The 16,484-nt window shown below is 46.9% G+C and overlaps 1 protein-coding gene across 1 annotated transcript; it reads right to left on the minus strand.

Moving 5' to 3' along the window:
- Positions 1-277: 277 nt before the first annotated feature.
- LOC119965028 (nucleophosmin-like) lies at positions 278-14,316 on the minus strand. The gene is made up of 11 exons (XM_038795236.1): positions 14,179-14,316; positions 12,151-12,233; positions 11,128-11,247; positions 10,295-10,388; positions 9,174-9,307; positions 6,466-6,500; positions 5,964-6,018; positions 3,570-3,674; positions 2,254-2,352; positions 1,515-1,589; positions 278-397 (listed from the first exon to the last, which is right to left on the minus strand). Exons 1-11 carry the CDS (start codon positions 14,234-14,236, stop codon positions 350-352), a joined length of 906 nt encoding a protein of 301 aa, XP_038651164.1. The 5' UTR covers positions 14,237-14,316; the 3' UTR covers positions 278-349.
- Positions 14,317-16,484: the final 2,168 nt, after the last annotated feature.

A 16,484-nucleotide genomic window follows, 5' to 3' on the forward strand; every position in this document is an offset into this window, starting at 1 on the left:
TGCAGCTAAATGAGCCACACCTTTTACCTGGTCACCCAACAAGATAATCTATTTCCAACTCTATAATATTTCAGTCGCTCCCAAACTGGGCTGAAACCTCGGCCATGCTCTTTTACTCCAGACTCAACTATCCTAATGCTCCTGGCCTCCCATCTTCCACCCGTTCAACTTTAGCTCAAATATTTGCTGCCCGGACCCTAACCCGCACCAAATCCTATCATCCTGTGTATACTGATCTCCCTAGGAGTGGAAAGCATTGGAGTGCAATAAGGCAGAATTGTATAACAAATTGGTTTATTTACAATGACAAATGCATGTAAACCGATTCCTACAGATAAAATTCTTCTCCCTACTTCCCGTCCACTGTTTGCCTCCATGCCCAAAGGTCTTTGATGAGCTGGAAAACAAAAATAGAGTTAATACCTTGAAGAGCTTTGCAGCACAGAAACAAAGCATACTCTCCAATACGTCTATGCTGGTGTTTATATGGGTCTCAACTCCACAACCCAAAGATGTGCAGGGTAGGTGGATTGGCCACACTAAATTGCCCACAGAGATAAGAGAAGAAAATGGGAACTCTACACAGTCACCCAAGGCCAGAATTGAGCCCAGGTCACTGGCTCCGTGATGCAGCAGTGCTAGCTGATGTGCCACCCACCATTACAAAGCAATGGAATTCATGACTGTAAAGGTCTCACCCACACAACCCTAAGATGTGCAAGGGTAGCAAAATTGATCACACAAAATTGCCCCTTAATTGGAAAAAAAATGAATTGGGTACTTTAAATTATTTTTAAAAGGAGTTCCATCCCAGCAGCTAACACTGGGCAATACTCACACTGGCCAATCCTGGCCACTATGAAGCTCATGCTCGCTTGCTGAAAAATATTAATTTTTCTATCTTTCCTCAGTTCTCATGCAGACTCAGGCCGGAAGCATTAACTGCTTTTTCTTTCCACAGATGTTGCCTGAACAGCTGAGTATTCCCAGCATTGTGTTTGTCCACATTTCTAGCATCTGCACAATTTCAATGGTGTAGCTCTGCCCAATCTTGGATTAAAGCACTAGCTCTGCCCAATCTTGGATTAAAGCACTATGGATATGAGAAATGCTGCTGCCAGACTTCACACATTTATCCCAATGAGCAGTAACAGCCAAGTTCAACACAATAGCTGAGAAACGAGTAACAAACTGCAATAAGAAGTTGCTACAAGGATAGCATGTCAGAGGGCAGCACGGTGGCGCAGTGGGTTAGCCCTGCTGCCTCACGGCACTGAGGACTCGGGTTCGATCCCAGCTCTGGGGCACTCAGTGTGGAGTTTGTACATTCTCCCCGTGCTTGCGTAGGTTTCGCCCCACAACTCAAAGATGTGCAGGTAGGTGGATTGGCCACGCTAAATTGCCCCTTAATTGGAAAAAAATGATTGGGTACTCTAAATTTATTTTTAAAAATGGATAGCATGTCAGCATGGAACGAAAAATAATAATGAACAAACCTAAAATCAAACACTCACCTTTGGGTCCTCTATCCTGAAGCCATGTTTAAGGTAGTTTATAAACTTTGGCTCCAGTTTGGGCAGACCAACACCCTGTGGAGAAAAGAGATGCAGAGTGATTTCAGCACATGCACAACAGTGAATCTGAACTTCTGGATAAACAATTACTCCCCATCCTTATATTTAATTAGTGATGTGATGAAACAGGACAGTGATCATATCTTAGCAGCTGAATCTTACAGAACACCATTTAGTCTGTCACTCTATAGTTCTGCAAATGCTCTATGGTCGAGGCACTGCATATTACATCTTTATTCGCTGTAAACATTCTATGCTCCCGACTGATTCTATTGCCAATTACTTTTAAGATTCATTTTGTTACTGAATGTACCAATTAAACCTTTCCCCCTATACACTTGTATCATACTACTCAATGTTGAACACTTGGATTCTATTCTGCCCAAACATTTCACCATAAGGAAATCAACACATTTCTAATCCCCACAGTGCAAGGGTTTTTCCCGAGTCCAGCTGTAATGCAGCCAGTGCCCAGCTAAATGAGGAATGGTCACTATGCTGGACGTTAATGTAAAATCCAATCTTAATGAGCCAGTTATCCTGAGAAGCCATGTTGAACACAAAAGCAGATCAGGCTCGTGTCTTCCAATGCTTTCTGTATTCTACATGATGTTACACAAGATCAGATTCCCCATTGAAAGCTGCCAGTGCTCGAGTTGGTGCAGCTTTCTCTACTCACTTTCTCCACTGAAGTCTTCAGCTTGGTCTTGATTTCTTCAATAGTCATTGGGGTCTTCGGAGTTTTAGGGGTCTTGAGTTTGCCGCTGGATTCTGGTGTCTGAAGAGAAAAGCAAACAATGAGCACAGCACGGTCTCAGGACAAATAACACTACCATTTACTCCACACAGACAGGCACACACAGAGCTAAAGAATTCAGTCCTCGTCACTCGCAGTTCAGCATTTGGGTTACAAGAGGAAGTGAATTTTACACAGGGCAACACAAGTACTTTAGCCCACATCACATTATCTTGATGGCCGGCGGCGCATTGGTTAGCATTGCTGTCTCATGGCGCCAAAGTCCCAGGTTCGATTCTGGATCTGGGTCACTGTCCGTGTGGAGTTTGCACATTCACCCCATGTTTGCATGGGTTTCACCCCTCAACCCAGCCACGGTAGTTGAATTGGCCACGCTAAATTTCCCCTTAATTGGAAAAAATTAATTGGGTACTCTTATTTTTTTTTTTTAAATCTTGATGGTAAAAGACTACAGAGTAGTGATCGTTGGACCGTAGACACAAAACATTTCCTGCTATAGCTATTTCCTGTATTCATGGTATGTGGGAGCCATCTGACGAGGTCAGTTTTCATTGCACATCCCTAAATGCCCCTTGAAGATGAGGTGGTGAGTCGCCTTCTTGAACTGTTGCAATTCCCTGTAGTGTAGGTATACCCACGATGCTGCTAGGGAGGACAATCCCAGGATTTTGACCCACTGACAGTGAAGGAAAACCAATATAGTCCAGTCAGGATGGTGTGAGGCTTGGTGGGAAAATTGGAGGTGGCAGTCTTCCTACATGCCTGCTGCCCTTGTATTTCTAGGTGGCAGTGGTCAATGGTAATGGTGCTGTCTCAGGAGCCTTGGTGAGTTGCTGTATAGTATGGTGGTCAATGGGATGTCAATCAGACAGACTTTGCCCTAGATTGCAGATGAGCTTGGGAGGTTGCTGGAGGTGCATCCAGAAAAGCAAGTGGGGAGTATTCCATCACACTCCTCACTTGTGCCTTGTAGATAGTGGCCAGGCCTTCAAGAGGTGAGAACTCAAGCATAGAATTTCCAGCTCTGATCTTATAGCTTCACAAAGCATGTTAAATATGCACAAAACGCTAAATTTGTAGTATAATGAAGTCAATGTAAAGCAACAATTGAAATGCAACTAAATTCTGCCTGAAATCCATGTACAATCACCTCCCAACAGAAAACTGCTATCCAACATCTGTTAGACAGGTCGAATGGAAGAAGCAACACTCCAAACTAGTGGGTAACGGTCACTAACCTTTGACTGCTTGTTAGCTGGTGTGGATTTGGTGGGTGTTTTGCCGTTTTGGCTGGGATTCCCCTTTGGTCCAGGGGTAGCCTTGAGTGGAGTTTTCTGAAGAGGCTGAAAACACAATTGGAGAAAAGAACTATTACCCTTGGAGCTTTCCGGAAGACTTAATCTTATTAAACCAGAAAGTAGTTAGTTTGACCTACCGTCTCATTTTCCAGCTCCCGTCTCTTCAGTATCCCTCATCTCACCACTCATGACAATGAGGACCCATGCTATGGAATACCCTGCATATATCCCATTGTCCGTGTCTCCTTTTAAAACCAATAATGAACTCCACCCCACCACACCTCCATCCTTTCACAATAGCTCATTCCATGGACTCAACATTTTTCAGATTGTACCCCTGCGAAGCAACTGGAGTTTATTTTAATGGCAAGGTGCTATATGAATGTAGGTTGTTATAAAACACCTGGGGTTAATCATAATGTGGCCACATTATTAATTCAACCCCAGAATATTTTTCTCCAGTTTCCCCAACTGGATCCTGACAGGAACAGGAGTGGGTCATTCAGCACCTTCAGGTTGTTCTACGATTCAATGTGATCATGGCGGATCAGCATCTCAACTCCAGCCATTCACCTTGGCCCCCAGTGCGTTGTCGAGCGAAAAAACAATCAATGCTGATTTAGGATAATTAGGGAAAGGGTAGGGCCTATTAAGGACCACAACAGTAATTTGTGTGGGGAGCCGGAGGACATAGCCAGGGTTCTAAATGAATACTTTGTCAGAGTTCACCAGTGAGAAGGAAAGTATGGGTATAGAAATCAGGCGAAGGACTGTGATAAAATTAAATAAATTATCGCAGACCATGGAGGTTCTGAGTGGTCAGTAATGTTTAAAAGCAGGCAAATCTCCATAGCCACATGAAATTTATCCCAGGCTGTTGGGTGAGGCTTGGGAGGAAACAGCAACTGGCATAATTTTCAATTCCTCTCTGGCCACAGGAAGTGCCAGGAGGACTGGAGGATAGCCAATGTGATAACCATTATTGAAGAAGGGATAAACCAGCAAAATACAGGCCAGTCAGTCTAACCTCAGCGGTGGGGAAACTATTGGAAGCAATTCTGGGATACAGAATTAATTTGCATTTGGAGAGGCAGGGATTAATCAAGAACAGTTAGCATGGTGGTTGTTATGGAGAGGTCATGTCAAAGAGGTGACCAGGTGTGTAGATGAGGGCAATGCATTTGATGTAGTCTACTTAGACTTTAGCAAAGCTTTTGAGAAGGTCACACGTGGGAGACTGATAGCAAAGAGAAGAGCCCATGGGATCCAGAGTGAAGATAAGAGCCCATGGGATCCAAGGAAATTTGGAAAATTGGATACAGAATTAGCCAAGTGGCAGGAAGCAGAGGACGATGGTCGAGGGGTGTTTTTCTGACTAGAGTCATATGCACAGTGGGGTCCTGCTCGGATCAGTGTTGAGGCCCTTGCTGTTTGTGATTTATATAAATGATTTAGACATGAACGTAGGAGGGATTATCATTAAGTGTGTGGATGATACGAAAATTGGTGGGGTGGTAAATAGTGAGGATAGGCTTAGATTACAGGAAGATGTACACAGGCTGGTCAAATGGGCTGATCAGTGGCAAATGGAATTCAACCTGAATAAGTATGAGGTGATGCACTTGGGCACGACAAACAAAGCAAGGGTAACATGATAATGGTAGGACTCTGGGAAACACCAAGGACCAGAATGAGCTTGGTGTGCATGTACACCAATTCCTTAATGTAGCAGAGCAGGTGGATACAGTAGTTAAGAAGGCATATGGTATACTTGCCTTTATCAGCCAAAGCATAGATTTGAAGAGCTGGGAGGTTATGCTGGAACTGTACAAAAAGTTGATTAGGCCACAGCTGAGTATTGCGTGCAGTTCTGGAATCCACATGAAAGGAGGGATGTGATGGCACAGATAGCAGACCCCAGAACATTTAAGCATTCAGATGTACACTTGCAATGCCAAGGCATACAAGGCTATTGGCCAAGTGCTGGAAAATGGGATTCGAATAAAAGGTGGTTGTTTTTGACCAGAGCAGGTGTGATGGGCCAAAGGGCTATTTCTAGCATAAACTACTTTTTCCCCAGTTCCTGTCACCCTTTTGAGAATGGTCTGGTTGGCTCTTCCTTAAATGATATACTTTGACAGTCACAATGTCCAAAGATGTTCAGGTTAGATGGGGGTTATGGGGATAGGGCGGGCGAGTGGACCTAAGAGTGCTCTTTCAGAGGGTCGGTGCAGTCACAATGTGCCAATTGGCCTCCTCCTGCACTACAGGGATTCTATGGATCTGCCAGTGCAGTCTCCACGGGTCACTGTTTTTAGTTCCCATGTCATTTACCTGCTTTACTTTTTTTGCTGGGGTCATGTCCTCCTCCTCATCGTTGTCATCCTCACTAGAATAAAGAAACCTCCTTTAGTGAAACAGTCAACTCCCAGGTCACATTTTCATGCACTGTACAGTTCTTACACTGGAAAGATATATTCCCATGCATTAACAGTGTTGTCAGACAGGTCTGTCGCAAATCTTTGTCTCAAAGTATCTACATCATTGATATTGCTTTCAAAGTCAAGACTTTCAAATATATTCTATTATCTATGTGAAAAAAATGTGACAAAAAAACATTTAAAATACTGCATCAGATAAACATTAGGATTCCTAAAGAATTGAATGCTGGGTTGAAAATTCTTCACTAAACTTCATCAGTTAAATTTTTCCTCCTCAGTTCTTATTTTATCTTCAGTGCTGCTGTCAGTTCACGTCAGGAACAAGACAGGTCAAGTACTTCACCAGAGACTCTACAATACTTCCAACTAAAGCCACAATACTCAAAAATACTCACTCATCATCGTCAGAGTCTTCCACTTTCATTTTTTTCTGTTGAGCAAAAAGAGAAGTTTTAGGTTGGCATGACTGTAATATTTACTGCTGCAACTGCAACCCATGAAGGGGGAGGTGGGGGCAGAGAGAAAAATAACAAGGAAGGAAAGCACTTATCTGGTTATTTATCTTTTTTATATAAATTTAGAGTACCCAATTATTATTTCCAATTAAGGGGCAATTTAGTGTGGCCAATCCACCTAACATGCATTTTGCAGTTGTGAGGGCGAGACCCACGCAAACATCATCTGGTAATTTCAACCTGGACAGAACTTCTGTACAAATCTTCAGCGCCCACACAAATGTATAGGTAATGTCAATGGACGCACTGAGTTTACATTACTCTGGGAGCGATTGGAGTTTCCTGATGCCGATCAGAAAATGGCAGCACGCGAGTTCATGATGCTTTGCATTCGCTCATGTATCAAATACAAGCCACAATGACCCATAATCATAGAATCTACAGTGCAGGAGGCCATTTGGCCCATCGAGTCTGCACCGGCCCTTGGAAAGGGCACCCTACTCAAGCCCACACCTCCACCCTATCCCCGTAACCCAGTAAACCCACTTAATCTTTTTTGGATGGCAAGAGCAATTTAGCATGGCCAATCCACCTAACCCACATATCTTTGTACTGTGGGAGGAACCGGAGCACCCGGAGGAAACCAACGCAGAAACAGGGATAACGGACGTCTGGTGACGGCAGGCAGGAGGCAGCCGCACAATGGAGGATTCCCGTTCGGGAATGGCATTTTTGGTGCTTTAAGCCCGGTCCCAGCGTCCACGGAGGCAGCAAATGCAGGGAGTAGGCACAGTAAAGGAAAATGTCGATGGTGAGCAAATAAACGGCCGTAAACAACAGCTGAAGGTCCACCAGGGAGTGGAAAGGTCATCACGGGGTCACCAAGGAAAATGGAGGCTGGAGCACCAACTGTAAGCATTGCTTACGGCTGAAGAAATGAATACGGTGATGGCTGCGGAATTCGAAAGGCAGTTTACAAAATACATGGAGACAATGAGGGAAGTTTTGAGTGTGCTGGTGGAGGAGGCAATTTCCCCTGTGACGACGGCGGTGGCAAGCGCAGTGGCGGAGGTGCAGGAGCAAGGGGAGGCGCTGAAGGAAGTGGAGGAGACATTATTGCAGCACGGTGATCAACTTACCTCGGTGAGGAAGGAGATGCGGATGGTGATAGAGATCAACAAGGATCTGTGAGGAAAAATGCAAGACCTGGAAAACAGGTCCAGGCGACAGAATCTGAGGATTGTGGGGCTGCCCGAAGGAGTGGAAGGACCGAGGCCGACTGACTATTTTGCCACGATGTTGGCTAAACTATTCGGGGAGGGGGAGGATCCCTCCCGATATGAACTGGATCGGGCTCATCAGTCGTGGAGGCCTGTACCAAAGGTGAGTGAGCCGCCAAGGGTAGTGACTCTGTGCTGTAAAGGAGATGGTCCTGTGCTGGGCCAAGCAGAAGCGGGTGGTGCAGAGGGCTGGAGCTGGTATACGTGTATACCAGGACTTTACGGTGGAGTTGGCGAGGAGGCGGGCTGCCGTCAACCGGTTGAAGGGGGTACTGTACATTAGCAAGGCGCAGTGCGGCATTGTATATCCAGCGAAGCGGAGGGTGACTTACAAGCTCATGGACTTTTATTTTGGAACGGCGGAAGCAGCGGAGGAGTTTGCGAAGGCAGAAGGACTGTGGCAGAACTGAGAAATGGCCATATGCCAATGTAACCTCATGACTGTATTTTCTTCTTTTTCGTTTCACTGCGTGCGGGTGTACGGGCTAAAAGAGCCAATGTTGTATATAATTGGACAAGGGAAGTGATGGGAATTTCACTCGAAATGAGAGTTCTTTGGGGTGTAGATAGATATGCGGGGTTTGTGTTTTAAAAGGGAATTTCTGGGCTTTCCTAGGGCCGCGCAAGGGGGAAAGGGAACCGGGCGGGGACCTCCACGCTGGCCGGTTTAAGCCTGCCAGTGAACGTGAGTGAGGTGGGGGGAGGGGCTGCGGCCATCAGAGTTTGGCAGAACAGGGTCCGAGGGGTCTAGCCGGGGCGGAAAGTTGGAGGGGAAGGAACCGTGGTTGGGAGGAGGAGTTTTACAAGAGGCAGTGGAGGGGAGGAGTTGAGAGGGGAGGGGTGTTTAAAACTCTTGGGTATCATTTACGGTACTCTTTCGGCGGTTGGATGGCAAGTGGGTAGGGGGAGGGAGTGGACTCTGTAGGTTAATGGTGACCATGGCGGTCCCGGACTCATTTTTCTCCTTTGTTTTCACCGTGGGTGTGTTTTATTGGATGCATATAGTGGCCGTTGTTTGGGGTGGTGGGAGGATGGGATCATTGTTATTGTTAAGGGGATTGATTTTGTATTTGTTACCGTTTACTGTCTGCGGGTCGGGTGTAAATTTTGAAGGAAAATGTGAAAATGGAGAATAAAAACATTTTTTTAAAAAGACACGGGGATAACGTGCAGACTCCACACAGATAATGACCCAAGCCGAAAAATCGAACCTGGGACCCTGGAGCTGTGGTTAACACAAGCAACTCTGTTAACCACTGTGCTACCTCAATGAAGCTGTGCTAAAAAAAAACAAGAAGCGCAATTTGCCATGCCAGAACAGTGACGGGTAAATTTGCCACCATACTGTTGATCAGTGAATGCACAGACCTGCATTATTTTGGATTGCGCAGCAGCTGGTCGTTTTAGTGCTGCTTTAGGTGTGGCGTTCTTCAGCATGCTGTCATTCTCATCATCCGATTCCAAATCATCGTCATCCGAGTCCAAGTCTTCATCATCCAATGCTTCAAACACAAGAAGAAAGGAATTGAAGTAGCCCTGGTCTTCACCTTAAAGTCTCCTGACTGCCCCAGACCTGCACTTACAGAAGCCGCAACACAACCCAAGAAGCCTTTCTACAATCAAGGGTGAGATGGAAGCTCCTGTATGGAACTATTCTCTACCAATATCAATCACTTTTAGAAAACCCGTTCAACACAGGTAGGAATCCTGATCTTCACACCGGGAAACATAGCTATCACCATAGCTATCAGTGTTTTAATATAAAAAAACCAGGGACAGCTCTTCCATTCATGAAATCATTACCATTCGAATGCCTGTGTAAACAAAGGCATCACTGTCTCCAATCAGCAGTATCTGACAATGCTGCTAACTGAATATTAGAACAGAAACATTAAACACAGCGTTCTCTCTCCACATATTCCCCAAGTGTTTCCAGGATTGACTTTAATTCCACCAGTGTTCCCACTAGGGGCAGGGGCTAGGGGCAGCAGGGTAGCATGGTGGTTAGCATAAATGCTTCACAGCTCCAGGGTTCCAGGTTCGATTCCCGGCTGGGTCACTGTCTGTGTGGAGTCTGCACGTCCTCCCCCTGTTTGCGTGGGTTTCCTCCGGGTACTCCGGTTTCCTCCCACAGTCCAAAGATGTGCGGGTTAGGTGGATTGGCCATGCTAAATTGCCCGTAGAGTCCTAATAAAAGTAAGGTTAAGGGGGGTGTTGTTGGGTTACGGGTATAGGGTGGATACGTGGGTTGAGTAGGGTGATCATGGCTCGGCACAACATTGAGGGCCGAAGGGCCTGTTCTGTGCTGTACTGTTCTATGTTCACCCTAACTTTCAAGCTGATGGCGCAGATTTGAATTATCTCATTCCCTGTCCTCTCAAACTTTCAGCACTTTAAATCAAAATGTGATATCAAGTATTTGGCTGCTCTGATACTCCACTCCCGCTAATAGCCCCTTGTCCAACAGATGGACCCTGGTGCCCACTTACCGATGAGGTGTTGGCCACTGATGTACACAGGACCAGCTCCTGATTTCAACCGGAATGTCACAGGTGGTGTGATTTCAAATCCTCCCAAACTAACCTGGAATAAAACAGAAAAGTAAAGGTCACTAGGAAAGAAAATGTTTCTGCTGTGTAAATTCAGCAACACCCATAAGATCCCTGCACAATACATGTTTCGAGCTGCTCAGGGCACTCAACCCATCGGTAACTTTTTGTTACAGGTCATTTCTGGCCAATCTGAAGACAGAACAAGTCACAGTTCAGGCAAAATCTTTCGAGGTACACTTAGTTGGATGTGTGAACTTTGACGCAGCATCAAGGGCTTGAAACGTTAGCTTATAGTACAAGAGCTTTATAGATAGATGTCACGCCACTGGATCAGCTAATAGCTGCTCAATAAATGCAAAGTAATGAGCATATTTAATTAAACTTAAATTTGAAAGAGGCTCCTGAATATTGTTCCTAAGTGGCCGAGCAACACCTCAGTAATTTATTGCTTCATTCTTTCATGGGATCCAGGACCATCCCCAAGCAAATTGACTGTTATATTTCCCATGTTGAAACAGGACTACATTCCAAAACACCGACCTGCCTGTAAAGAGGTTTGGGATATCCTGATATTTTGAAAGGCGATATAGAAATGCAGGTTCCCTTTCTTTTAGGAGACAGCCAAATTAATATTGCAAACAACTCCGGGCTTATTCTAAGAGTCTGATATGAAATATATTGCACTGACCCAAATTGTAACCATCACACATTTTTCCCCAGTGTTCGACATTTGACCCATTAATCTGTTCGACTATTAAGTGGATACTTACGGTCGGCTGTACTGACAACTTCAGAGCAGCCAAAGTGATCTTCGTGTTCTTGCCTTCAGCATTTAAGCCTTCTGCTTCGACCAGATGCAAGTCTTCATTTGCACCAACACCAAGACAAACCTGGAAAAATACAATCAGAGGCAGCCCCATGAACATAGAGATTAAGAAGCTGTCGTACTAGAAATCACCAAATGCAATAATTGATACAAACGGTTTAACATGCAGATCAAAACTTAAACTGATATTTTACTTCAGTTCCCTTTGGGATAAATGTTAAAACTAAATTAGGATAAGTGTTGGCCAATAAACAGCATCTCTTGAAAAACATTAGGAACAATACGTACACCACTGTTCACATAAAATGCATACAATTATGAAGGATACGAGTTCAAAAAGTTCTGCAACTATGCTAAAACCGACCACCAGTACAATTCTAGTATCCACTGCCTTGTAACCTTCACACACCCATCTTCAACATGCAGGCACCCGGATTCATTTTCAGCCTCCGGTTCCTCCCAGTATCTGCATGGGTTTCCTCCGGGTGCACCGGTTTCCTCCCACAGTCCAAAGATGTGCAGGTTAGGTGAATTAGTCATGCTAAGCTTTCCCTTGGTATCCAATAGGTTAGCACAGTAAGAAGTATTACAACACCAGGTTAAAGTCCAACATGTTTGATTCAAACACTAGCTTTCGGAGCACAGCTCTTTCCTCAGGTGAATAAAGAGGTATGTTCCAGAAACATATATATATATATATATATATATATATATATATAGACAAATTCAAAGATGCCAATAATTAGAATGTGAGCATCTCCAATAGGTTAGGGTGCTTTTTCAGAATGTCAGTGCAGATTTGCAGTCAGTACAGCAATATTAGTAGGAATCAGCCCCCCAAGCTTGTTAAAACCTGCTGCTCTGAACTAAAATCCTGCTACGGGTACAGGACAGTCTTTATTTGGTACAGTTCTGTGCATGTTTTCTACAGACGGTCAGTAATGTGAAACAGCTAACAAACACTCACCGTTCTCAAAGAAAGCTGATGCTCAGACTCATCGTCATCCACCTCCATCTTGTATTCTTTCTCACCTGCCTTGAGTTCGCATCCTGAAGAGACAAAATGACAGTGAGTGAATAAAGTCATGATATAAACACAATGCAGCAAACCTTCAAACAGAAAACTAACTCTCACCATCATCCTGATATAGCAGCAATTCAGTTAGTGCAAGTTGTCTCAGTTACATCACAGGATCCAGTGTAGATCCCGCAGTTACATTACGGGATTCAATGGAGATTCCCCCCTCAGTTACATTCCGGGATACAGTGGCGACCCCCTCAGGTACATTACAGGATCCAGTGTAGATCCCTTCATAGAACATAGAACAGTACACCACAGAACAGGCCCTTCGGCCCTCGATGTTGTGCCGAACAATGATCACCCTACTGAAACCCACGTATCCACCCTATACCCGTAACCCAACAACCCCTCCCCTTAACCTTACTTTTTAGGGCACTACGGGCAATTTTAGCATGACCAATCCACCTAACCCGCACATCTTTGGACTGGGGGAGGAAACCGGAGCGCCCGGAGGAAACCCACGCACACACGGGGAGGACGTGCAGACTCCGCACAGACAGTGACCCAGCCGGGAACTGAACCTGGGACCCTGGAGCTGTGAAGCATTTATGCTAACCACCATGCTACCGTGCTGCCCCTTCAGTTACATGATCCAGTGTAGATTCCCTCAGTTACATTCCAGGATTCAGTGGCGATCCTGTCAGTTACATTACAGGATCTAGTGTAGATTCCCTCAGTTACATTACAAGATCCAGTGGTGATCCCCTCAGTTACATTACAGGGTTCAGTGACAATTTCCTCAGTTAGATTTCAAGGGCTGCTGCCAGTCAATGTTGTATTTAAATTAAATCACTTCTCATGCTTACGATCTCCAGGGAACATGGCACTAACATACTCAATCTATCCTTAAAGGACAATATCTATAACCAAGCCTGGTAGACCTTTGCTGCACTTACTATAAATTATGTGTGAGGGGTGGCACGTGGCAGTGGTTAGCACTGCTGCCTACAGCACTTGAGGATCCAGGTTCAAATCCTAGCCCTGGGCCACTGTCCACGTGGAGTTTGCACATTCCCCTTGTGTCCGCATGGGTTTCACCCCGCAACCCAAAAGGTGTGGTTAGGTGGATTGGCCAAGCTAAATTGCCCCTTAATTGGAAAAAAGTGTCTACTCAATTTATTTTTAAAAATAATTAATTAAGCGTGTTATATGTATATCGAGATCAAAAAAGTACACTGTACTGCAGTTACAGCCTTAGGGCTGACCGAATTGTAGTAAGACTCCTTCACTATTCCATTCCAAAGTCACAAAATATATACCATTTACTTACAGAATTGCTTGCTGAGGGTAAAGCACCCCACATGTTACAGCGCATCAATCCATATTTTCTGTCCACTCGCCCATCCTCAGACCCGATAACACGTTACTTCCCTACCCACCTAAACAACCAGCTTTTGTACAGCGCCTTATCGAATGTTGTGTGAAACTCTGATTTCACCGGCTCCATTTTAATAGCTGGATCTTCAAAAAATAAATCTCAGACAAAATGGTCAAGCAGATTTGCCTTCTGCAAAACCGTGCTGACTGGATTGCTAATCGGACCACGTGCTATAGAAGTTTAAACAGTTAACAGTCCCTGCCTGCAGGCAGACTAACAATTCTGTCCTTCCCTCTTTGTTCTCTCCCTCAATATTGGTTTCGAGATTTGTTAAATTCAAGTTGCTGGAACTTTCCAGCACACCCACTCCCCCAGCGCTTGTTCTGAGATGTGACTGCCCCAACTCCCGCTACCCGCCCCCGTTGCCTGGCGCCGGGGACCCGAGGCCGCTTCCCCAACACGTGGCTCCACTGCCATCCACATGGCGACGGCCCCGCATCGGGAGCCGGGGCCTGGCCCAGAAACTGATCCTGGGAGACGATAGCAGACTCCAGTGGACATGATTCCCTCCCCGGGGCCTCGGGTCGAGCGCTTACCGAACAAGAAGCTCTGCGGCCTCATGGGCGCTCCACTCTCCAACTCACAGTCCGCCATTTTGCTGCTCTCGTCTGGCCCGGCGCCCGCTCGCTGCTCGCTTGATATACCCGGCCCCTCGGAAGCGTCATCGCGCAGCCCCGCCCCCTCGGGAGCGTCACTTCGCAGCCCCGTCCCTCACCCAGACCCGGCCCCTCGGAAGCGTCACCCCGCAGCCCCGCCCCCTCCGCTCTGTCCTGCTACTCACATCGCCCCGCCCCCCTCAATAGCGTCCCCCCGCAACCCCGCCCCCTCGGGAGCGTCACTCCGCAGCCCCGTCTCCTACACTCTGCCCTGCTACTCACATCGCCCCGCCCCCTCTGGAACGTCACCCCCGCAGCCCCGCCCCCTCCACTCTGCCCTGCTACTCACATCGCCCCGCCTCCTCGGGAGCGTCACTCCGCAGCCCCACCCCTCACCCAGACCAGGCCCCTCGGAAGCGTCAGCCCGCAGCCCCGCCCCCTCCACTCTGCCCTGCTCCTCACAGAGCCGGCCCCTCGGAAAGCGTCACCCCGCAGCTCCGCACCCTCTTCTCAGACCCGCCCCCTCCTCTCAGACCCGCCCTCACCCCGCAGCCCCGCCCCCTCCGCTGTGCCCTGCTCCTCACAGATTCGGCCCCTCGGAAAGCGTCACCGCGCAGCTCCGCGCCCTCCTCTCAGACCCGCCCCCTCCTCTCAGACTCGCCCCCTCCTCTCAGACCCGCCCCCTCCTCTCAGACCCGCCCCCTCCTCTCAGACCCGCCCCCTCCTCTCAGACCCGCCCCCTCACACATTTCATCATCCCGCAGCTCAGCCTCGGCACGCGCCTCCAGAACCGCCCCCCGCAGCCCCGCCCTTTAACAGTCCTGTCTCCGCAGCCCCACCCCCTTGGCCCAGCCCCGTCTCCCCGCAGTGGCGCCCGAGCTGTCAATCACAGGCCATGTGTCTCTCTCTGGCGCCTGGAGAGGATACTGGATGGAGGGCCAAGCCGCCTATTGAGACTGAGGCCTCTCGTGGGCTGGAGCCCTGAAGTGCTGACGTGAGGTCTGGTCATCTGGAATGGTTGAGCCAAGCTGCTCAGAGTGGTTTGGTAGTCTTGATATTTCAGTCAGAGTATTAGTAAGTGCTGCTTGTGGGCTCTGCAGTCACAGTTAATACTTTTTATCTCTGTGCAGAGGGGAAGCGGAGCAAGGTTGAACATAGAACATACAGTGCAGAAGGAGGCCATTCGGCCCGTAAAGTCTGCACGACCCATTTAATCCCTCACTTCCACCCTATCCCTGTAACCCAATAACCCCTCCTAACCTTTTTGGACACCAAGGGCAATTTACCATGGCCAATCCACCTAACCTGCACATCTTTGGACTGTGGGAGGAAACCAGAGCACCCGGAGGAAACCCACACACACACACGGGGAGAACGTGCAGACTGCACAGACAATGACGCAGCCTGGAATCGAACCTGGGACCCAAGCGCTGTGAAGCAACAGCTATCGACTTGCGCTACTGTGTTGCCCGTTGAGATTGATGCAGCTGCAATATGACATCCACCTCCAACAGTTTACAATTTATATTCATGATTTGGATATAGAGATAGAAGGCACGCAAGCCAACTTTTCAGAGGACACTAAAATAGTTGGGATAGTAAGTTGCAATGAGGAAATAAATTTAAATGGATATAGATACGTTAGGTGAGTGGGCCAAATTTTGGAAGGTGGAGTTTAACGCAGAAGTGTGAGGTCATCAGAAAAGTGCAAAAGCAACATATTTAAGTAGAGGGAAACTTCAGAGTGCATTGGTGCAGATGGATCTGGGTGCACAAATCTCAGAAAACTTGTATGCTGGTATGGCAGGTAATAAGGAAGGCAAATTCCTTATTACCTGGACCAGCATGTAGCACAGTGGTTAGCACAGTTGCTTCACAGCTCCAAGTTCAATTCCCGACTTGGGCCACTGTGCGGAGTCTGCACGTCCTCCCTGTGTCTGTGTGGGTTTCGTCCGGGTTCTCCGGTATCCTTCCACAGTCCAAAGTTGTGCAGGTTAGGTGGATTGGCCATGCTAAATTGCCCAAAAAGGTAAGGTAGGCTTACTGGGTTACTTGTGTGGGCTTAAATGGGGTGCTATTTCCAAGGGTTGGTGCAGATTCGATGGGCAGAATGGCTTCCTTCTGCACTGTAAATTCTATGATTCAAATAGAATTTTGCATTTGTAGCTGAAGGAATAAAAATAGAGAAGTGTTGCAACTGTACAAGGCATTCGTGAGACCGCACCTTCGAGTACAGTTTTGGTCCC

Source organism: Scyliorhinus canicula, chromosome 4 (assembly GCF_902713615.1).
Source record: "Scyliorhinus canicula chromosome 4, sScyCan1.1, whole genome shotgun sequence".
NCBI lineage: Eukaryota > Metazoa > Chordata > Chondrichthyes > Carcharhiniformes > Scyliorhinidae > Scyliorhinus > Scyliorhinus canicula.

Excerpts from the sequence above, each read along its gene's own strand:
- LOC119965028 (XM_038795236.1), bottom strand. The coding sequence starts at position 14,236 with ATGGCGGACTGTGAGTTGGAGAGTGGAGCGCCCATGAGGCCGCAGAGC. Across the intron at positions 11,248-12,150 it reads ATCAGCTTTCTTTGAGAACG|GTTTGTCTTGGTGTTGGTGC; the intron begins GTGAGTGTTTGT and ends GTATTTTTCCAG. Across the intron at positions 10,389-11,127 it reads AGTTGTCAGTACAGCCGACC|GTTAGTTTGGGAGGATTTGA; the intron begins GTAAGTATCCAC and ends GTTTTATTCCAG.